General features: G+C 34.6%; 3 protein-coding genes across 3 annotated transcripts; 2 read left to right on the forward strand and 1 right to left on the reverse strand.

Moving 5' to 3' along the window:
• On the reverse strand, positions 1–2,549 carry LOC133288217 (transmembrane emp24 domain-containing protein p24delta4-like). Its single transcript, XM_061485933.1, has 4 exons — positions 2,123–2,549; positions 1,253–1,459; positions 1,050–1,126; positions 1–507 (listed from the first exon to the last, which is right to left on the reverse strand). Exons 1-4 carry the CDS (start codon positions 2,354–2,356, stop codon positions 363–365), a joined length of 663 nt encoding a protein of 220 aa, XP_061341917.1. The 5' UTR covers positions 2,357–2,549; the 3' UTR covers positions 1–362.
• Positions 2,550–2,977: 428 nt separating this feature from the next.
• LOC133288218 (uncharacterized) lies at positions 2,978–10,172 on the forward strand. Its single transcript, XM_061485934.1, has 4 exons — positions 2,978–3,911; positions 4,025–4,162; positions 9,479–9,718; positions 9,821–10,172. The coding sequence occupies exons 1-4, from the start codon at positions 3,039–3,041 to the stop codon at positions 9,908–9,910; spliced, it is 1,341 nt and encodes a 446-aa protein (XP_061341918.1). The 5' UTR covers positions 2,978–3,038; the 3' UTR covers positions 9,911–10,172.
• Positions 10,173–22,004: 11,832 nt separating this feature from the next.
• On the forward strand, positions 22,005–22,679 carry LOC133288260 (ethylene-responsive transcription factor ERF014). The gene has a single exon (XM_061485981.1). It carries the CDS (start codon positions 22,005–22,007, stop codon positions 22,677–22,679), a length of 675 nt encoding a protein of 224 aa, XP_061341965.1.
• Positions 22,680–23,111: the final 432 nt, after the last annotated feature.

The raw sequence follows: 23,111 nt of genomic DNA on the forward strand, positions 1-23,111 counted from the left end.
CTACGTACTTACTGCTTTTATTTCCTCACCATCTATTGAATGTCTGATAAATGTAAAAAGGATTGAATAGTATTCCATTTGAGCATTTCCTACTTCAATATGAAAATGTAATACGTCACCACCGACTTTTCTCTTTCTCAATCAGCTGTTGTGTTAAACATGATTCAGTTCCATCTTCATAACTGAGAACATGGGTTTTCGGTCATGAGAAATCATTTGCTACAAACATTTAGAAATGATGAGTGATATTTCTAAGTGACACAGTGAAGGAATTCACGGATATAGCTTATGCTCAATTATGAAAATCAATCATCATCATCATCTGTTTGTTGAGAAGTCTCAAAAGAAAACAATATCTATATCTATATGAGCTTCTTCTTTCGAAAGAAGCGCTTCAGATACCACAGCTGCAACGCCGAAACCAAAAGGCAGACACCAAGAGACATGATACTAAACCGAGCTACTCTACCATTTGTTCTTTCACTGACTGCCCTCATCTTTGCTTCCCTGTAGAAAAGTCCAAGAAAAGTTATTTTTGACATGCATTAATCAAGCATAATGGTTAGCAGTTACTGTTGAGGATGAGACATTAAATAGTCATTTCTTGTTTGCCAAGGGTAGCACAATAGGCCTATAAAGAAACATTTTATCATACGGATGGTTACATACGTTCTAGGTGTAATGTGATGCATAATGAAGTGCTTAAAAATTAGATAGAACCTGACTTTTTTGGTACAAAAAATGAAACTAACTTCATAAATGCCTCACAAGTCACAACTGTATCAAAATAAAATGCACCCTGATTTTCAAAGGGAGGTTATACTTAAGAGTTATAACTTATTTTTGCTTACAATTTTTTACCACCATTTTCTTTATCCTTGAATCAAAATGAAATCTAGAGCACTCACTTGATGTCATTTTGTAACCGATAATTTAATTTTGATCAAGAATAAAAAGGAGGTTGTATGCAAAAATATATTGTAAATATAACCTCTCCTTTTTTCAAAATTGAAATCAAACATAAAAGTTTAGAGTAAGAGATTATTTACTTATCCTTCAAATAAATAAGATAGTCGTGAATGGCTTCCACTGATCCTTCAAGTTTCCTGAGCTCAAGTTCAACACCCTTGAACCGACGCAAAAGAATTAAATACATTAAGCAAATAATAATAGATAAAGTTCAAACATGTATAAATTCCATTTACATATTACAAAGGCAACGACAGAGCATGAATTAGGTTTATTGCTTTACCTCAATCTTTTCTTTCTTTGCAACAGACTCCCAATCCTTGGCGGAAATTCCAGTTTTCCAGTCAAGGCTGACAGTTGCACCTTCTTGATGTTGACCATCAATCCAAAAGCACGCCACGTAGCTCCCACTCTCGGTAGTTGTAAATGCAAACTGACCTTGTGTAGCATTTTCGTGATGGTGAAGGTTATTTCCGTAAGGTGATGTTACCTGGAAAATCAAATAAATTAAATAGAAGCTGATGATCAATATGAATACTTTAATGTCATACTAACACCTTAAAACTAATATCCTTAATTCACAGCAATAGAACATAAGAACAAGGAAGATCTCAGGTCAATCAGTTGGTAGCAAGGGAGCTTAGTAAGTGAAAAAGAAAGGGTTTCGGTTTAATTCGCACATGTCATCTTTGGAAGGAATTTAAATATCTTCATCTCTGACTCGCCCCGTATTTTGGATTAGTTCCGTAGACAATTCAAAGAATCGAAACCTGTGGGGATAGCAGGGGAGCCAACTTACCTCAAAAAGTAATTTGGATTGGGTTAACTAAAAAAAAAAAAGGAGATCTCAAAGTCTTCAACTTGTTATGGATCTGCTACAGGGCATGTGGATAGCATTAAATCAAGCCAGAAATTTGTGCAATTTCATAGTGTTCACTGGTTATGAAAATTGAAAACAAACAGCATTACTGAGATTCATCATCGACCATGACTCATTTGACTAAGAAGTATCCTGTTAGTTATCAAATTGACCAACATGAATGCATTAGGAATTAAACAAGAAGAGAAGTATCTAATATTCTAAATCAACCAGCTGAATCAAAAAAACATGAAATTTTGTTGTTGGTAGGGGAAGACTAATAATAAAACATACTTTGGCAGAAATTGTATGGGGCTGGGGACTTTCATCAGTTACAACATAGTAATCGCCTAAAACAACCACGTGTGTCTGGATTTCCTCTGACACGCACTTAGTTCCCGAACTGGGGATGGTTAACCACACAGCCTCTACTCGTGGCAGCACATGAGAAAGAGTGGTGAAGCATAACAGCAGCAGCAGCAGCATACCCATTCCAGTTCCAGAGCTGAAGTTCATGTCCCTCGCCATTATTAGCGAAGGTTGACCTTCGAATCAGATAGACAGTGTTTTATTACGGGGCTCAGATCTAAGTTTCTCAATTCTCCGAGACAAAGGCAAACAGGAAGAGAATATTAAAATTGAGTGTTCGTTGTGTCTTGTGTTTGGTTGAGGTGAAGGTGAGTGTTTCTCTTTTGTGAGATATTGGGTCTCGCCGTCTCGGGTAGGTTCAGCAGTTAATGTTTGTGTTTGTCTAAAAGGACTAGGGGTGCGCGTGAAACAAGAGATCTGGTGGTGGTGGTGACGCATATGAAGCCTACATGGCTTGGCATTGACCAATCAGATTCACGATGCCAAGTCCATGTAAGAAGAGATGCCACACAAACAAAGCCCTTACTCCACGCGCCTTGTTGACTTTGAGGCCACAAAAGCAGACTGAACCAAAAGTTGAATTTGCTAACATGGGTTATTTTTATGTGGATTGATATTACACTAGTAACTCCCAAAGGCCAAAACAACAATACGAATAACCTCGAAAAAAAAAAATGGATCATTGTTGCATCAGGGGATTAACATATAACACGACAAGAACTTTTTCATGTCAATTTAAAAATGAATTAATTTTTGGTATAATGTGGAAAGTTGACAGTAATAATCAACAATCATTGAGATTGTTTTTCCTAATAATGTTAAGGGGTGCTCGCTCTTCTTCATGAGTAGGACCATGGCCACCCTACACTCTTACTACTATGGTTTCTTATTCTTGTATCTCACTCTCCTCTTATCTTCTTCTCTCTTCTACGCAACCCAAGAAGAAGAAGAAGACAATCCCATCACTCGTTTCCAACGCTACCTCCGAATCAACACCGCACACCCAAACCCAGACTATTCCTCCGCCGTTGCCTACCTCAAATCCCAAGCACACTCCATCGGCCTCCGCCACCAAACCCTAGAATTCTCCCCTGGAAAGCCCCTTCTCCTCCTCTCATGGCCCGGCTCCAACCCTTCCCTTCCTTCCATCCTCCTCAACTCCCACATCGACTCCGTCCCCGCTGAGCCCCACAAGTGGCTCCACCCGCCCTTCTCCGCCGCCCGCACCGCCGACGGCAAAATCTTCGCTCGCGGCTCCCAGGACGACAAGTGCATCGCCATGCAGTACCTCGAGGCAATTCGTAACCTCAAAAACAAAAGCTTCACTCCCCTGCGCACCGTCCACGTGTCCCTCGTTCCCGACGAGGAGATCGGCGGCTTCGACGGCGCCGCCAAGTTCGTTGAGTCGAAGGAGTTTGAGGGTTTGAACGTTGGGTTTGCGTTGGACGAAGGGCAGGCCTCGCCTGGGGATGAATTTAGGGTTTTCTACGCTGATAGGTTTCCCTGGGGGTTGAAGATCAAGGCGAAGGGGCAACCTGGACACGGTTCTAGGATGTATGATAACAGTGCGATGGAGAATTTGATGAAGAGCATTGATATTCTGACTAGGTTTAGGGAGAGTCAGTTTGATGTGGTTAAGGCTGGGAAAGCTTCTAATTCCGAGGTTGTTTCGGTTAATCCTGTTTATGTGAAAGCTGGGGTTGCCTCTGAAGATGTGAGTTGTGTGATGCGTGATTCTCTGTGTGTTTGTGTGTGTGTGTGTGTGTGTGTGTGTGTGTGTTGTATTGGTTGTTTTTGAAATGAATTGTGTGTGATGTGTTTTTGCAGGGATTTGTCATGAATGTGCAACCTTCGGAAGCAGAAGCTGGTTTTGATCTTAGGTTAACCCCTATGACGGATCCTGAAGAAATGAGAAGGAGAATTGCTGCGGAATGGGCACCGGCTGTTAGAAATATGTCATATGAGGTTAGATCTCTATGAAAAATCTGATTTGGCTTTTGGATCTTAATTCAAAATAGGTGATGAGTTGTTTATCTGTTTAGTGATTTTTGCTTTTTGAGCTAGGTTGTTTCTATATGTTGATCTAGTAAGTGTAGAATGTGGAAAAATTAGAAAACTTATAACCAGCGTGTGGACTTTGAGTGGAGTTTTATGCCACTCTTTACGTCTTGAGCATAGTTATATTTACAAACTTTTTGATTACAAACTACATTATGTACTCCGGAGAGAACAAACAGTTAAGGGCATGTTTGGTGCATAGTATAGGATAAGGCCTGATAGTATAAGACCTGATAATATAAGGCCTGATTGTATAAGACCTGATTGAATTTTAATACTATCCAGCGTTTGACATGGTATTGTATAAAATAATACCATCTAATATTTGATAATGTACTGTATAATACTATATATGATAATGTACTCCCTGGAATACATAGTGTAGTTTGTAAACAAAAATTTTATAAATATAACCTATCCCTTACATCTTAGTCCAAAAGAGATAATCTATCGTTTTTTATAATAATTATAAAGTGGGTTTCAGCCCTGGTTGGCTGCTTTTTCCATTCAAGTAGGAGTTTAGATGTCCCCTGCTGGGGTATTGAGTCATTCATCCGGTACTGTAGTCTTAGATTATTCTGCATTGCTGTCATTTATAATTACAGAGTATGAAAAAACATGGGCTATACATTTGCAACTCCATTCCCATTGTATAGCTCAATCTTACGTTCACGATAGTAGAGGTCTGAAAATATGACAGCAACTCGATTAGCAGAATAGCGTGACTGTTTTTATCTTTGCTAGGTAATCTTTCAAGAAAATGGGTAGTTGATACTTGATACAACAAATGAACTAACACAAAATTGCAGTCTAGGGATTGCATTTCTAACAACTAAGAAGTTTGTAAAGTTTGTTAACAAACATATTTTCTTTTATGTATGTCTTAAACTTTTAATTCTTTTATAATATGCATGTTCTATAAATTTTTCCTGTTGAAAGGCAAGAAATATTAGGCTCTGAACATTATTATGTGCTTTATTTGCATCGGAAACTTGAATGGCACAGTTTTGCATTTCTGACTTTACTGAATTTGTGTCTATTGTAATTGATGGGCTGCCTATGGGATTGGTAAGGTCCGCTGATACAGTTACACTCCTGAACAGAAGCATTGTTCTGCATTTACGTCATTTTTTAAGGCTTTTGTGTATTAGATATTTTTATTTTGTATTCTTTTTTTTTTCAATTTGGATTCTGGATACACCTTGTAGTAATTTAAGGATTGGATGGAAAGGAGAAAAGAGATAATATTAATATATAAGTAATTGAACTCTGAATATTGTAAAGTTGTGATACAAATAATCTAAGTGAAGTGTGAGTATAATAGAACGAGTACAAGCTCAGGCCAATAACACTCCTAACATCAATAAAATTCTTAATATTCTAACTCTCCCTCAAACTGATGAACATTTGGTTCGAGGTTGTTACAAGTGTTAGAATATCTTACAATATCTTTAGTGTATCTTAGAATATTTTATAGTAGCTTTGGAATATATCGTGGATTCAATTAGTCTTCTAATTAAGGAAGCAATCTTAGGAGCTGTTTCCTAATTTCAGTATGTTTCCTTATTTGCTTCTTTATTGAATAGGGTTAGGAGTCTTATTCATTTCTTGACTCGGGCTTGTAATAGCTTGTATTAGTAGTAGTATGATACGGACCAACCAATTTGATAGGGAACAATAGAACAGATCGAAGAAAAGATAGTTCTATGGAAATGTATATTGATATGAATCCACCGTTACAGTGTTTCAGTAATGAAAATTACAATAACAAGAACAGTGTAGTTCTATGGAAGTTACAGTAACAATAACGAAAAAAATGCAGAAAGAAGAAAAGGATAATGTAGAGCAATTGGAGAGGCTCTACTCTCTCCCAAAGTCCAAGGTCCAAGCAATATCCAAGATGCCTTACACCAATGCACACTATCCTATTTAACCAACCAGACCCTCCTAAACAATCTCTCCAATTCTGTTATCCACGTCAGCTAGGCTGGATCAATTCCACTCCTTGCATGTGTTGCACCTTCTAACAGAATACCCTTTTTGCTGACTAGGATCGTATCAATACTCCACCCCTAACAATCACCTTGTCCTCAAGGTGATGATCATTTTCCGGGATCCCATTGCTTGAAATGTAATGGCCAGCTAATGCACGAGGCTATGTAACCTCCACCACCGGGATCCCACTGTGTGAAAAATATAGGCCAATGGATTTCTAAAACATAAGAGTGCCCACCAGGGTCCCACTCAACTTCTGCACTTGAACCCTTATCTACCCAATTGAAACTAGTAACATGAGCTCCCTTTATCAGATTACTAGTAGCAGATAGAACAACCTCATCAAGTTGATGAACAGTATTAATAACAGTAGAAAAATGCCTTGTTCCGAATATACCTTTCCTCCTGTTCACATAACTAGGCAGTGAATATTCTTGTGTGCCTTCAATTCTCAAAAAATCAGAATCTTCAACATATAAAATACCCCATTTATCTTCATGAACTATGCCAAACCTATTATGATTTTGTTCCAAGATGTCAAAAGAATAATTCCTGCAAAACCCCACAAATTTCGCACTAGTTTTAGGCCATTGAACCCCAACAGCCTTCTTGAATTCCTCTTCAATGTACAAATGTCCTTTCCAAAATTGTTTTCTTTCTTCAACATCAAAGGGCCAATTGCATACCTCGATATGATATTTGATTACTTCAGAGTTGCCAAGCTCACACCATGCTTCAAGACAGCTCCAAGGTTTCCATGTGTTGTCTCCATCTAGTTGGACAATGAGCCAGGCTCCAAGGACAGATTGGCTGACCTGTTGCGAATCAATTGAAAGGGCGAAGGGTGTGTCCTTGGGCACAACTGCAACACAATTTTTTGGCAAACCGCCATTCACCCTTCCTTCCGCCATTACAGCACTCCGCATGGGGCTCATATTGTTGGTAAACGAGGTCTGATGCATACTCAATGATGGTGTCGTTTCCGCATAGCCTTTCATCCTTTCTTTAAGGACGAGTTCTCGTTTTGGGCCACTAGTTTTGGGTTCTTGCATGGGCTCGCAAGCCCAACCTGATAGATTAGCAATTTGGCCCACGTTTTGTAACGAGCTCCCAAATAGGCTTTGCATGGAGAGTTGCAAAGCCATCTCTGAATTTCCTTCTGTTTCACGCTGAGTTTCGTCAACATTGATCGTTTTTGCAAGTGATTCCGTCACTACATTAGCATCTTCGTCCACCACCAACAAATGCAGCGGGCGCAAGACACACCTATAGTTTGGGTTCCAATGTTCATCACCTTTGAAACACAATCCACATCTTTGTCGATCTCGTAACTCCGCTTGTGAGAGGCGTAGAGTGTTGCTCGCTTGGCTTGCTGATGTGCGACCACCGTCGTCGGCTTGGTTAATGGTGTTTATGGTTCCCTTCGTAGCTTCCCTCTTTGAGCCATCTTCGTTTGCAACCCTAACATTTTGGAAACTTGCAGTCTTAGTGTTAAGTGAGTTGGGCCGCTTCTTAACCCGACCCGTGGGCGTTGGGTTGAAAGAACCCAAACCAGAAAACCCCCAAGTTTTACTCTCATATGGGCTGTTGCTATGACATTGGGCCTGAACCCCTCTATTCAGCCCACTCATGGCAGCCCTGCTGCCTGCGCTCAGCCCCTCCTCCATCCCTGCCATATTCCTCTTCTCTATCTTCAAAGAGAACTTGATCATCTCCCTCAAGCTGATTGCTGGGTACCTCAGTAATTCTGCACGGATGCTACTTCTGACACCATTAAGCCATGCCCCTTTAAGCAGCTCCTCGTCTTCAATTCGCAAAGCTCCGATTACCTTCTCGAACTCGCATCTGAACTCAGCCACCGTTCCGTTCTGTTTAAGCGAGTTTAACGCTCTATAGGGATCGTCTAATGCTTCTGGTTGAAATCGACTCAGATTTTCGTTCGTCTTGTTCTCCTCAAATCTTTTGCCGCTCCTTCTTGTGCGTGATCGCCCTCTAGAGAGTTGCTGGGTCTTCTCAAGAAGTTCATCAAGGAGCCTGAGTATCTCCTTATGATTTTCTTCAACTTGCCTTCCTCTTTTTCTCCATTCTTCAAATCTATTTTCCAATTGCATCTCACTTTTCCTCCAATCTTCAGATCTGTATTCCATCTTTCTTTTTCTTTTCTTTTGTTTTTCTTTTTCTTTTTCTTTTTTTGTTTTTTTGGATTGATGTGGTTCAAAACCCTCCCTAGATCGGAGGGCTCTGATACCAATTTGATACGGACCAACCAATTTGATAGGGAACAATAGAACAGATTGAAGAAAAGATAGTTCTATGGAAATGTATATTGATATGAATCCACCGTTACAGTGTTTCAGTAATGAAAATTACAATAACAAGAAAAGTGTAGTTCTATGGAAGTTACAGTAACAATAACGAAAAAAATGCAGAAAGAAGAAAAGGATAATGTAGAGCAATTGGAGAGGCTCTACTCTCTCCCAAAGTCCAAGGTCCAAGCAATATCCAAGATGCCTTACACCAATGCACACTATCCTATTTAACCAACCAGACCCTCCTAAACAATCTCTCCAATTCTGTTATCCACGTCAGCTAGGCTGGATCAATTCCACTCCTTGCATGTGTTGCACCTTCTAACAGAATACCCTTTTTGCTGACTAGGATCGTATCATAGTACTACATCACTACTTGACCTAATTACAAATAATCACACTTACAAAAAGAAACAACTTCGAAATATGATGGACTCTGTTAATGGGATTCAAAAAGTATTAAAAGAAAACGAGCTCAAGAGACAACACAGTGACTTTGCAGCTGGAAGGACTCATTTAAAAAGAAGTAGAAGTGCTTGAAAGAGTCACTGCAGGTAAGGGACTGGCCTGCTGAAAGGAATCTAGCACTGCAAGTTAAGGCACACTGTAATTTATTTATGGACAGCTGAGATCGGTTCATATGATCTGATCATTTTAAATGAGATATGAAAGAATCAATTCCATTATTTTGACTTATATAATAGTAACTACATACTTGATAGTATAAGAGCTTATCAGCTCCTTTTTACTATCCTATTCATTTATATGATCATTTATACTATCAAGTGCACCAAATGTAGATTAAGAGGGTTGAACCTCTTTATTCTTTCTCGCTGATTTATTGATATTAAGAAAGAAAGAGATATTAATGTACTCATGACGTTCTTGTTCTCTGTCTTTGGGCAACCAAATATGGCAGATTATACAGAAAGGACCCATTAGAGACTACATGGGGCGCCCGTTAATGACTGCGACTAATGATTCCAATCCATGGTGGTCAGTTTTCAAGCAGGCTATCACATCAGCTGGAGGAAAACTGTCAAGGCCTGAAATTCTTGCATCCACAACTGATGCTCGATTCATTAGACAAAAAGGAATTCCTGTACTCGGTTTCTCCCCAATGATAAATACTCCCATCTTGCTTCATGACCACAACGAGGTTTGACAATTCTTGTATTTCTTGGTTATTGTGCAACTCTCGTCTCATTTCACTAACTCTGTTACTGTAGTATTTTTTAACTCCCATGACCTTCACTTGCAGCACCTACAAGATACTGTGTACATGAATGGAATACAGGTATACGAGTCTCTAATAAGTTCCTTGAGTTCATTAACAGAAGCAGCACATTAAGTGTTATGGAGGAGTGAGCCAGTGATGTGTATGACAATCATTCTGCTCTTTTGTTTTGTTTTAGGAGAGATTAATTTTTTTTTTTAGGGGGGCTTAGGAAGAGTTTTTAGGGGGGGAAATGTGTTTGATAATACAATTTATTTATATTCCCACTAAAAGAGAATATGTATTTAATAAATAATATGTATTTAATTGTGATAACACATTTTACAATATATGCATTTAATAAATAGTGTTAGGGTACAAAAATGTATAAATAATTTGTTTCTTATATCAATTTGTTAAGAACGTTATCCTGCACAGATAGCTCAGTATGAAAGAATCTGTTGACTGGTATGATTTTATCATTCGTCACTGTGTAAACTATAAATAGCATTGGATATCCCCCTAAATGATAAAAGTTGTGTAAGCCATAAATAGAAACATTAATGTCTGATACCTTCTGTTGCTTCAACTCGCTGACGCTGGGGATGGTAGACGCTACTTACATTGCCTTTCTAAGTTATAATAACCATGAAGTTTAGTTGGTCCTGAAATCAATAAGCGAGAACAATGACTGCTACGATAAGTAGGTAACGTCTTGGGCCTGAAAAGAGTGTGTTCGCACATATTTAGAGTGAATGTTTATTTTAGTTTGATTTACGTTTCATATCTTAATAAGTACATCAAGGGAGTTGCTGTATTGCAGGTCTGCTTGGAATTGCTTGTTAACACACGAGTATTTGTGAGCAAGAGAATTTGTATCCATCAGTTAATAGCATTTCTTGAGATTGGTGTGTATTAAATTAATCCAAGAATAAAAAGCCTTAAACAATGTAGTACATACTCGATCGCGCAGAAGCGTTCGAGCATATCTCACGCATTAAGTAACAGTGTTAAAAATATTGTATATAAGAATAATTTTCCCACATGAAAATGGTCGTTGAATGCAAATTTATTTCATTAAATTGGTTAAGATGAAATTGATGGGATTAATTGCAAATTGATGGAATTAATTACTACTAAAGTATTAATTTGATGTAGGAAAGACAATTCCTAAGATAATAGCATCTTAAGCTTTTAGAAATTATATAGTTGTAAGTGACTTGGATAATTTATACGAGGTTATAGCGAACAAAATAAGAAAAATTATTTTATTTTAAAGGTCGGGTACATAATTTTATTTTATTTTTTGGTAAATGAGTGGTACATAATTGATAACCTAAAAAATAGTTCAAAATATCATAAAATACAAGTATCACAAATTATAGATATTTATTCCCAGTAGCGATTATCAGTCATACTTTATTTTGAATGTTTTAATTTAGGGGGGTGGAGGGGAGGAGTCCCATTAAAGTTGAGGCGAGTTTTGTTACGGTGTTTTAATACACTTTTACTTGCTTAATTTAGAAATTAGCTTACATTTTGAAGACGTCAGTAAACAGCATTGTACAAATAACACTGATAAATTGCTCATTGCTGAAAGTGGAATACTCCTTTCATGATAAATTGTTACTAGAGAAAGTCTCAAGCCATTCAACCATGAGTTCAAAATATTATGTATCAACAAAAACGTTTGGCTGAGAACCTGAGGCTGAGAGTAGTCTTTAATAGAATAATGATATTTCCATTAAAGACACCGGATGCTGAGAGTAGTCTTTCATTATTCTATTAAAGACACGCCCCTCACACGAGAGTTCACTGGGCTTGAAGGATGAACAATGCACAGATCCACCTACCTGTGCGAACAAAGAAATTCCACTCGAAAGAAAGTGAGGGACGGCGAGGATCGAACCCAGGACACGAGGCTCTGATACCATGTAAAGAACTTTGGGATACAACACCCAAAAAGCTAGCTCAAAAAGTGGGAGTGCTCAAAGCCTTATAAACTCCACACTAGTTGGCTCATACAACCAATGTGAAACTATATATCTTAACAAATTTTGAGATATTCACGTTTTATATAATTAGAATACATGCTATAGGTTTTCTAAGTTTCCCCTTAAACACCCACATACTGTCATACTGAGTACAGTCAATAATTGCATTGCATGAGATTCCCTGTTAAAAAGTAGAACGTATTATGTTTGTTCGAATGTGATTCAAGTTCTCGCATTATTATATATATATATATATATATATATATATATATATATATATATGGGTTTATTACTCTCAAGTAACAGCAAAATAAACTTTTGTTCCTGCATACACATTCAAAAATGGGACCCACCAAGGTGAGAGAAAAAAAACGAAAAAAAGAGGGAGTGGCTCACTTACCGATGTGAGGGCTGGAGATATTGTGATTTTGTTGTTACTTAAGATAAATAAAACCTATATATATATATATATATATATATATATATATATATAGATATATTATCGTTTTTTCTGCAGTTATTGCAGATAATTATCTGCAGTAAGCCCAATACGACGTCGTTTTGAGACAGAAATCATAGTATTTTTGTAATTTTAACTTATTTTAGGGTTATAATAGTCTTTATATTTATAATTTTTTAAGATTTCAATCTCAAAACAACATTATTTTGGGAATAAATGCAGATAACTTATCTGCATTAACTGCAGAAACATTTTTCCCTATATATATATATATATATGAAAAAACATTTCTCAAATTGCTTGAGACAATGTTATCTCCGGCCATCCCAAAACTACGTCGTTTTGTTTATTTATTTTCTTATATTAATTGATTTACCTTTGAATGATTATGATTCCTTTTTTCTCTCTCTTTCTTTATCACCATTGATCCATTTTTGTACGGTTATGATTTAGTAGCCGGAGATAACATTGTCTCAAGCAGCTTGAGAAATAATAAGCACACACACATATATATATATATATATATATATAAGGGTAGGATATTCTTACACTGGTGTAAAAGTTAGAAGTCTTACATTCAATCTTGAGCATTGATCTAATGGCTCACATTACTAAAAAAATTAGAGCCCTTAGATATAAGTGGGAATAACGATCAAGATTAAGAGTGTAACTTACACTGGTGTAAAATGATCCTAAGTCATATATATATATATATATATATATATATATATATATATATATATATAGGGCAGGATCCTTTGATATCAGTGTCAAACTTTGAAATTTGATATCAAATCTTAACCATTAATTTTCGCCAGTCAACGACTAACATTTATTGAGAATCAAATCTATTAATTAATTATTGATTCCCAATAAATAACAATCGTTGATGGGCGAAAACGGTTAGGATTTAGTGTTAAATTTCAAATTTTGACACCGATGTTAAAGAATCATATATATATATATATATATATATATATATATATATATATATATATATATATATATATGGGTCAGGATCATTTTACACTAGTGTAAGTTACACTTTCAGTCTTGACCATTGATCTCATTTATATCTAAGGGCTCTAATTTTTTTAGTAATGTGAGCTATTAGATACAAGTGGATCAATGATCAAGATTTAGTGTAAGACTTCTAACTTTTACACCGGTGTAAGAATATCCTGCCCCTATATATATATATATATATATATATATATATATATATATATATATATAGAGAGAGAGAGAGCACATTTTCCCCCTATACTAAATATATTTGTTTTTGTTATCAAAAAAATATATATATATATTTGTTTTGTGTTTTTGCCCTTGCAAATTTATATTTTAGGAATGTGAATAGGCTAGCCTGACGCTGCTCGCTCAGTTGCTAGGTCGTTCAAGCTAACTGGCGATCTAAATTAGATATCTCGCTCAATTTCTCGCTCGTTCGAGCAAGTTGGCAAGGTAATTTTATCATCTCGCTCAATTGCTCGCTTGTTCTAGCAAGTGAGTTAGCATATAATAATACTGATTTTTCTTTAATTCTTCAATTCTTCTTGAATTTCATATCTTCCAACTTCAATAATTCTTCATAATTATAATTTATCATATTAAACCTAAAAATAACACAAAACGAAGTCAGAATCATATTCAAATATTAGAACTCTAATTCTTTTGCATTTAATTAATTTATACTATGTTCTTGATCATTTTTAACATTATTTAACATATCTTTGATCCAAGAAATATAGTGTATTTGACACTTGTCAGTTATTAATTAGAATGGTTTCTACCATTTATTAATCGAATAGCTTGAAAAAAGGGATAATATTGTTTTTTTAAATAAATAAAAAAATGAAACATCTTGTGTAGCACGAAGTAGCTTACGAAGGTCACTGCAAAGCTAGTGGATCAAGAATTTCAAGATTGGTGTTGTTGGCCCCATAATACATAATATTATTGCATAGGATATGGTTGTTGATTAGACAATACCCACTGGTACTACCATCTTTTCTCTGAAACTTCACTATATATCCTTTCTCTGTAGAAAAACAGGGAATTTGAGATTTGATTCCTATAATACTAAGGATAATTTCATCACCCTTCACATGGACATTATTGCCTCTTCTTCCTCATGACCTCAAAAACCTCCAAAATTCGAAATCCTTGAGTGCACTTTCGCCCATCCCTCCCCTAGCCCTGGATCAATCATCAATCTTATTCTCTTTAGAAATTCTCACTTGTCACACCGTAATATATATTTGTTTATTTTGAGATTGAGATAACACTAGTTTGGTCGGTCTCAAGTCTCAACTCCCAAGTGCATGCATGGATCTTGGTTAAGGTCACTTCGAGGCCTGTGCCATGTGTCCTACCCAATCCAATTGGCCCTACAATTTATTTAGTTGTCGTTTTCTTGGGTGTCTTAGTACGGAAGGGCTTATAGTTGAATTAGGAAAGAGATAGTGCAGCATTATCATACTTTATCATTATCAAAATGGCAATACCATGCATCCACATTTATGGTCAAATAGTTCGGCAACGTGATGTCTACACGTTTGTTCTTTTGGTAATACAGTCCACCACATGAAGATAGAGCCATACGGGAATAATATTCACATGTTTAATTTCAACATCATAGGCGAAAAGATTTAGTTATATATTAATTAATAGATCAAGGGTCAGAAGTTAAATTAAGTATTTCCCCATTTCTATTTTACGAGCATTGTCTTCAAAATTCTGACACTTGAAAATAAAATGTTTTTGTTTGAGATAATTTTCACATATACGCCTTCTCAATGCATGAAACATGAAAGTAAGAAATATTTTCTTTCCTCAAACGCGTGATTGTAGTTGTAGTGGCAAAAATGTAATACAAACATGTTATAAATCATTTACAAAATCTAGGTTCGATTTCAGCCATTATGTATTTGTGAATGTCAATTAAAGCTTTAAGTTAAAATATTGTACTTTTTGTCTTATGATTTGTAAATACAGTGAATCGGGGAAAGCATTGCCTTTGTCGGGAAGAAATCGACCAATTTTAAATTTTAAAGAGAGCTGAAGAAACTCAAGAAAGAATCATCAGAGACTTTCAACTTTACCAACTAATAATCAAATTATTTATGAAAAAGTACTTTTTAAACATTGCTTATTTTAGAACAATTTTTTTAAAAAATTAAAATTATTTTGTATTTGGATGTAATACATGAAAAGTACTTTTTATTAAATATATTTTATTTGGATGTTAAAATTATAAAATTACTAAAAAGGACATGTGCAAGTAAATCACAATAGCAAATTTGGTTGTGGTGGAGGTGATGACAGCAGCGGTGGAGGCAATGGCAGCGATGACAGTGGTATATGTGGTGGTAAGATGGTAGTGATGGTGGTGACAACGATGACGATGTGACGATAGTCATGGTGAGGTGTGCTAGTGGTGGTGGTGGTGACAATGGCAAGTAGAGTGGGAGATGCGATGGATTAAAGACAAATTTGGAATTTTGAATAAATTTTTTTGCCTTCTGACCTCTATTTAAAAAAAAAAAAAAATTTTGGATAATTCACATGTATCTTCAATAGGAGGCAATTTTGTTCGAGTCGGGAACATCCACATCATTGTGGGGCTAGCTCTCCTAAAGAAATTTTTTTGTATTCACAAGGACTTGAATCTGACCTCTTAAGCGAAATCAAGCATATATCACTTTAACCGACACTCTTTGGTTAAAAAAACTAAAAAATTTAGTTTCGAAAAAAAATGAGATTTTTGATTTTTTTTTTTTAACTTCTCTTTTTTAAAAAAATAAACATTCAAACACTAATTTTTAGCGATAATGATTTAAAAAAATCATCCAAGCTACCTGCCTTTTTTTTTTGCTACATTATCTGCTCATCTTCAATATCATTGAATTAGAATCTCACATTTTCTCTTTTCTTTTGAGATTCTAATCCAATAATATTATAAATAAGTAGGTAAAATAGACAATAAAAAAAGTAGGTAAACTAACATATCTCCTCAAAGATAGCATTGTGATCGAAGTTAATGTCAGCTATTTTTTTTCTTCAAATATTCCAATCGGTTTATTACTTCGCAACTAATCCGATTCAGGGCGGGTCCAGGATTAAGGTTTTAAACCTCTCCCAAAGGTGGTACTGGAGAAATTCGAACACATGCTCTCACCTCTACCTACTTAGCTCCCATACACCAATTGAGTTACCACCGTTTGATTAATGTCAGCTATTAGTTTACCAAAACAAATGAAATGAGCCTGCCAAATTAGTATATTTTTTTGGCCTTATTAATTACATTCACCATTGACCAAATGAGGTGTCGAAAATTCTTTACGATATTCATTAAATAAATAAAATTTTATATTTTTTAATTAAAAATGTAAATCAAAAAGTAAATTTTAAACTTTTATTGCAACACGAAATAAAATGTATACTTACAGACGACAGTAAAAGTTAAGTATATTTATTTTTTAAGAAAACAAAAACAAAAATTATTATACCAGTGACGATTGATTCAGCTTCACTTACTAAAAAATGTAACACTTGCTTACTGTTTCTGCCAAGAGTCTTTGAGTTCTCTAAAATGATCATTGATTCAAATACACTGAAATTTATATATAATTTGTAGACATGAAAAAAAAGTAAAAGTAAAATTTTCCCTGTTCATTTTTATCTAAAAAAGGTGTCTAAAAACAAGCGCAGGAGTAATATTTTTGTTCTTGAATTATATATAAGTAATTTATGTCACCCTTACTGTTTGAGCTACCAGCTATCAATTCCTCACCGACCTTTTTTCCAATCTGTACTAGAAGGTCAAAATGTTGTCAATATGCACTAAGCTGATATATTCTTTTTTTCTTTTTCTTTTTTGTATTAAGCTGATATATTATTTGGCCCCAATGGTTTGAACATCCCTTTCTTTAGGTTTTTATTTTATTTTATTAATAACACAACTATTTCTAAAACTATTGTGGGCTGAAACTCAGACCAGGCCCAAACCTATATCCTGAGCTCACAGTCCCTAAGCTGATAAGACCTAAATCCTACAATAACTTCAAATTTTTAGGACTATTTTGCTTGTTTATGTAATTATTTTGACTAAAAATTATCTTAGTTTGTTATGTGATTGAATTAGTATCATAGAATTAACCTATTGTGTTATTTGGGATATTTAACAGAAAAAGCCTATAAAATTCATACATAATTCTTAGAAAAGAAGTCAAAGAAAAGACTGGTAGATTTCTAAACAAATCCATGCATTGTCACTGACACATTTTTTTTTTTTTTGGAGATCTTTTTTTTTACTATTTTTTATACGGGAGGAATTGCCCCAGAAGTCAAAAATAAAGGGAGATAACAATAAATTATCTCTCAATCATCAGCTCTCCCTTCATCACTCATCAAAGAAGGGGATAAGATGCATTATCAAGATTGGGCATAAATCATTTAGCTAAGAAAAAAGGAAATATTCTTTTTTCTTTCTCTCTCTCTCTAATCTTGTTTATATGGCTTATATCCCAAACTTATTTTGTTTTTCTTTTCTACCACTAACTAAACTTAAGGATGTGCATGGGTCGAACCGAATTTTTTAAAAAATCAAATCGAATTAGTTTAAATGATTCGGTTCGGAAGTAGTTCGGTTCAGTTAAAAACGATTCAATTCGGTTCGGAACCGATTCGGGTCGACCCTCTTTTGAAAAGAAAAAAAAATTAAAAATTAAAAAATAAAGTTATAAAAAGCAATTTGGTTCGGTTTGAAAATAGTTCGGTTTGGTTCGGAAATGGTTCGATTCAAAATAGTTCGGTTCTTAAATTGGTTCTAAAAATCGATCCGGTTCATGAATTGGTTTTTAAAAACCGATTACTTTAAAGGTGATTTGATTCGGTTCATGATTGAGTTCAGCTTTTTGATTATTTTGCACACCCCTAACTGAACCTGTTATTGGGTTCTAATGGAACATAATAATGTAAATGTTATAGCTATTTTATTTCCTTTTAATTTATGAATTTAATTGTTTATTTTTCATCTTGATCTTAATGCTTTTGTGTGAGATTGATTATTATTTGTTATTGTATATTTATTCATTAGATGGTAAGTCACATGATTCTCATAAATAGTAGAATGTGAGATAGTTACAAATTCAAAAGAGAGATTAATGATTAGTTATAAGTTGGACCCATTTTTTTTTTCATTCTCTTTCATTTCTTTAGTGAGTCACATCAATTTTTTATACGTTGTATGAGATAAATTATTTCATATAACATAACAAATATATTCTTCTTATAATAATGCCCTCAACATTGAAAACTATTTAAAAAAAACAAGTTACCTTTCACGTTTTCAACTTTCAAAATTCTGTGTCCAAAAAAATAAAACTTTCAAAATTCAGCTATAACGATGTAACTCTTAGAATTTCCACCTTGATAAATATTCAGGACTTAACACGCAATGTACGCAACCAGAGAAATAAACCGAATTCCAGAAGGTCCAGCTAATTAAGAAAATGTCTAGAGCCCATTTGAAAATGAAGTTTCTTCGTAACTCCCATCAAACAGAGACCTTGCTTCCTTTCAGAATATATCTCATGGATTTACAAACATCATAAATAAAATGAGTGTGGCAAGAACATGTGACAATCATTAAAATAAAGGCAATGGCATGTCAAAGACCGTACCCTCAGCTACCACCAAATTAAAAAAAAAATAAAAAAAAAAATCATTTGTACGTCAATTCATTTTCTCGGGTTGTTAACTTCAAAATTAGTGGCCATGTTTTCTTTGAGAGGATTCTTGAAATTTTATGTATATTCAGTGTGTTCCTCCTAAATGTATCACAAGTGCCGAAAGAGGAAGAGGACTCGTACGGATTGACGATAGTATTCTCTTCGCACATGCGTTACAATTGGAGAGTGCAAACTGTTAATTAATTTTATAATTTTTTCACATGAATATGTAACTTCTAAAATAAAGTTTATGACGCACTATATATATATATATATAATCGTTTCTGCATCAACCGCAGAAAATAAGCTTTGACATTTGCTCTCGTATCATTTTGCATTTATTTTTTTATAAAAAAAAATAATGGGTCTCGATTTTTTTGTCTCGGTGACAGATATTTGCTTTGTGGTGGTACTACAAAAAAATAAAATTATTTGCTCTGCGTCGCTGCTGCAGAAAAATAAAATTATATAATATATATATATATATATATATATATATATATATATAAATGCTTTTTTGTATAATTAGATGAAAATATATCAGAATATATTTTACTTTAGTACTTTCTAAAAAATATATTTTATTTCAAATATCACAAACTTATCAAAAGGTATAGTTTAAGTGATAAAAATTACATATTCACAAAAATTATAAATTTTTTATTATTTAGTCTATAACTTTTATCGTTCAATTTATATTGAAAAAAAGAATACGATAATTTTTTTATAAAAGTACTGAAGTGAGTTTCTTTATTTTATTATATATTTCTAAATTAAATGTAAGTATTATATATATTTTATTAATAAATGCATTTTATAGTATTTAATTTAAAAATTATTAACATTTAAATTATATTATATAATCTGTTAGGAGACGTTTGGTAGAAGAGAAATTTTTTTTTTATCCGAAAATCTTGATTTTCAGAAATATAATTTTTACATTCAGTTTATAATAATATTCAAAAATTAAAAATTTAAAAAAATTTAATTTCCCGAAAATTCGAAAAGAATATCCCGTTCCCATCCTAGCTCCTACCCGTTCCCATCCCTCCCTGCTAAACCAAAATAGGAATTTTTTGGTTTCTTCATCTTGTTGCTGTGTTGGTAGATTGTAGAGTGTTTTGTCTATGCTGCTATCATGATCCTGTTCATTGTTGTGATTTACAGTTGTTTCCCTTTTTTTTTTTGCATGAACGTTTGAATTTGACCCTCATCTAACTTAGAAAATAAAAGGGTCATTAGTGCAATTAAAAAAATTAAAAAATTAAAAAAGTTGTGTTCCACACATATGATCCATGCATGTGTGCTGGCATTTTCCCCAAAGCAAAAGGCAAACGTGTGCCGTACCATATAGAATCAATTCAAAACCTTAAAACTAAAAAGTAAAAAGATTACAAGTAGGAGGGACAATCAAAGAGTGCAAAAGTCAAGTTATGCAGGCATTAGCAAACAAAGCATTGAAATGTGTTGCTCAGTACAGTTTATTAAATATAAATAGTTTGGTGAGAGAAAAGTGTAACTGAGACATAAGTGTACAGTTTAAATGAGGAAAGGAGGGTCCATGACGCGGTTTTAGAGCTGAGTACAGAGAAGCAACAGCTGTGTGATTGCATATGCAAAGGGGTTCACTGTTACAGTCTTACTCTTTTGTGCATAACATCTATATCCTTTCATCAGCACCTGCATATCCTGGAAGCTGCCTCTTAACTCAGAGAGGTTCCTTTTCTTCTCTCTACATATATTATCATAAAAATCATAATATTTTCCAGCTTAATTATTGTAAAAATCAAATATAAAACGTCTACATATATTAATGATGGTTTTTTTTATATATAAATAAAAATTGAACACATAACTTAATACAACCTATCCAAATCATTTATCAGTAGACAAAGTCCTAGACTCCTAATGACTTTTAATGATGGTTACTATATACACATCTCAGACGCAAAACAGACTCTGAAATTAATGCTCTTTACTTTCTGGTCTCTGATTGGTCCATAGGATTCAAATCTAATGCATTAATGTATTGCTACCTTTAACTTCCAGTAGTATTGTTTGAAAAACTGCTCGCTCGTAAGATGTCCATAGTCTTATGGCAATGTTTGGTTTTCTTAAAAGTCACAGACTATAGTTATAAAAGCTTGTTTCTTGCAAGTACAAACAGTACTTTTTGAGATTCCAAATGGGAAATCAAAAACAGGAGTCGTATGAGTACAGGTATGCAAAACTTCTCTGCCAAAAGGTCATATTATATTATTACGTTTCTACTGCTGTAGAATATTCAATAACCTCTCCTTTAGCATCTTAGACTAGCAAACTCAACAACTAGCATCTTGGGTTTGACTAAATCAACAACCAAAAAAGCAAAAGAAGAAAAAAATGTCTAAAATTTTAATGCATTATAGTTGATAACATCATACAGAACAAGTGATCTATGTGTGCTAAAGAACAAGTTTGGAAGATATTTTGATGCTAAATGATTTGTCTAAGCTAAAAAAAGTGAAAGAGGGGATCCTTTTAGGCACAAAATCAATGACATGCAGCAAAACTGCAATACGGTGCAATATAGTATCTTCTCCATAACCAAGTTAGTTTACTAGGATGTTCTCTCTCTCTATCTCTTGGTAATAATAGAGGTTTAATGCGATATTCTATGTGCTCATCATTGAACTTTTTTTTTTTTTTTTTAATCATACAATACCTATATCTCTCAAGGAAGCTTCACTGAGATAAAGGACAAAGAAGTCATTTCAAGAACTAAGTCGTCAATATTAAATTCAATTTAACTAAAATCCATCTGGCAACAATCTCCTATCTTGACTGTTAGGAGATTTTTGCTACCTTAAAACCAAAGTCCCTATCTATAAATATGGCATAGTTACTTCCCAACTTTGAATACAAAACAAAAAAGTCATACATTAAAAGAGTGCAAAAAGAGAGACCTCTTCAACACCCTTTGCATATCAAAGAACTGATCTTCAAACACTTTTAGTTCACTGAAAAACCCATCCTTGCAGCTATCTATCTATCTATCTATCATGGTCAAGATAGAGAACAAGATCCACACAGATCCATCAAAGCCAATGCCATCTTTATCTTCATCATCAGCATCAAATGATCACAAAAAGAAGTATAAGGGAGTCAGAATGAGGAGCTGGGGCTCATGGGTATCAGAGATTAGAGCACCAAACCAGAAAACAAGAATATGGTTGGGATCTTATTCAACAGCAGAAGCAGCAGCAAGAGCCTATGATGCTGCACTTCTATGCCTTAAAGGCTCCTCTGCCAATCTCAACTTCCCTCTGAGTTCTTCACATTACATTCCTCAAGACACTGTCATGTCCCCCAAATCAATCCAAAGAGTAGCTGCTGCTGCTGCTGCTAAGAGTTTTGTGGACAATGCTAACACCCTACCTTCCCCTCCTCCTGCTTCCACCTCATCATCATTGGTCTCATCCCCATCAATGTTATCCTCTCCTCCTGATCAAATAGATGATGATGTTTCACTACTGTCATCCTTTGGGGCCTACCCTAGCTATGATCAAGCAAATGAATCAATGGATATGATGGAATCTTGGTATGGCTTTGATGACCTACAATCCCCAAAATATGTTGATCATATGCTAAATGGGGCATTGTTTGATATTGATTCAACACAGCTACTTGATGATCTGTATGAAGAAAGTGACATTCGCTTGTGGAGTTTCTGCTGAGAGTAATGCAAGCCAACCCAAATTCTTTTTTCTTACAAATTCATATTCGTTTGTCTTCAGTGTTACTACATGAAGATACTACTGACTGCGAGCAAATTAAAATTATATATACTCTAGAAGAAATTCTTAAAGAGATGAGACAATTTTTGGTCTCTCTGTTGTGGATTTCTACATATTTGAAATTATGTATGCATTATTGATCAGAGTTTGCTATGTCCATTTTATAAGTAGTTTTCCATGTGTTATGTAGTTTATAAATGGGAGGGGGGAGGGGAATATGGTCATCAACGTGTCTCAGCTATAATCAATTCCTTTCAGTGATTTTCTATGAGTTTTTGTTACTATTGAAGAAAGCTTTTGCTATTATGACTTATGAGGATCTAGGGAAGCCCTTTATTGCATGTGAAGGTGTCAGATATATGTTTATCAATT

This window comes from Gastrolobium bilobum, unplaced genomic scaffold (assembly GCF_033153095.1).
Source record: "Gastrolobium bilobum isolate Gb01-03AN ecotype WA unplaced genomic scaffold, APGP_CSIRO_Gbil_v1 utg776, whole genome shotgun sequence".
In the NCBI taxonomy this organism is placed as follows: domain Eukaryota; kingdom Viridiplantae; phylum Streptophyta; class Magnoliopsida; order Fabales; family Fabaceae; genus Gastrolobium; species Gastrolobium bilobum.

Excerpts from the sequence above, each read along its gene's own strand:
- LOC133288218 (XM_061485934.1), top strand. The coding sequence starts at position 3,039 with ATGAGTAGGACCATGGCCACCCTACACTCTTACTACTATGGTTTCTTA. Across the intron at positions 3,912-4,024 it reads CTGGGGTTGCCTCTGAAGAT|GGATTTGTCATGAATGTGCA; the intron begins GTGAGTTGTGTG and ends GTGTTTTTGCAG. Across the intron at positions 9,719-9,820 it reads TGCTTCATGACCACAACGAG|CACCTACAAGATACTGTGTA; the intron begins GTTTGACAATTC and ends CTTCACTTGCAG.
- LOC133288217 (XM_061485933.1), bottom strand. The coding sequence starts at position 2,356 with ATGGCGAGGGACATGAACTTCAGCTCTGGAACTGGAATGGGTATGCTG. Across the intron at positions 1,460-2,122 it reads CCCATACAATTTCTGCCAAA|GTAACATCACCTTACGGAAA; the intron begins GTATGTTTTATT and ends TTGATTTTCCAG. Across the intron at positions 1,127-1,252 it reads CAAAGAAAGAAAAGATTGAG|GGTGTTGAACTTGAGCTCAG; the intron begins GTAAAGCAATAA and ends CGTCGGTTCAAG.
- LOC133288260 (XM_061485981.1), top strand. The coding sequence starts at position 22,005 with ATGGTCAAGATAGAGAACAAGATCCACACAGATCCATCAAAGCCAATG.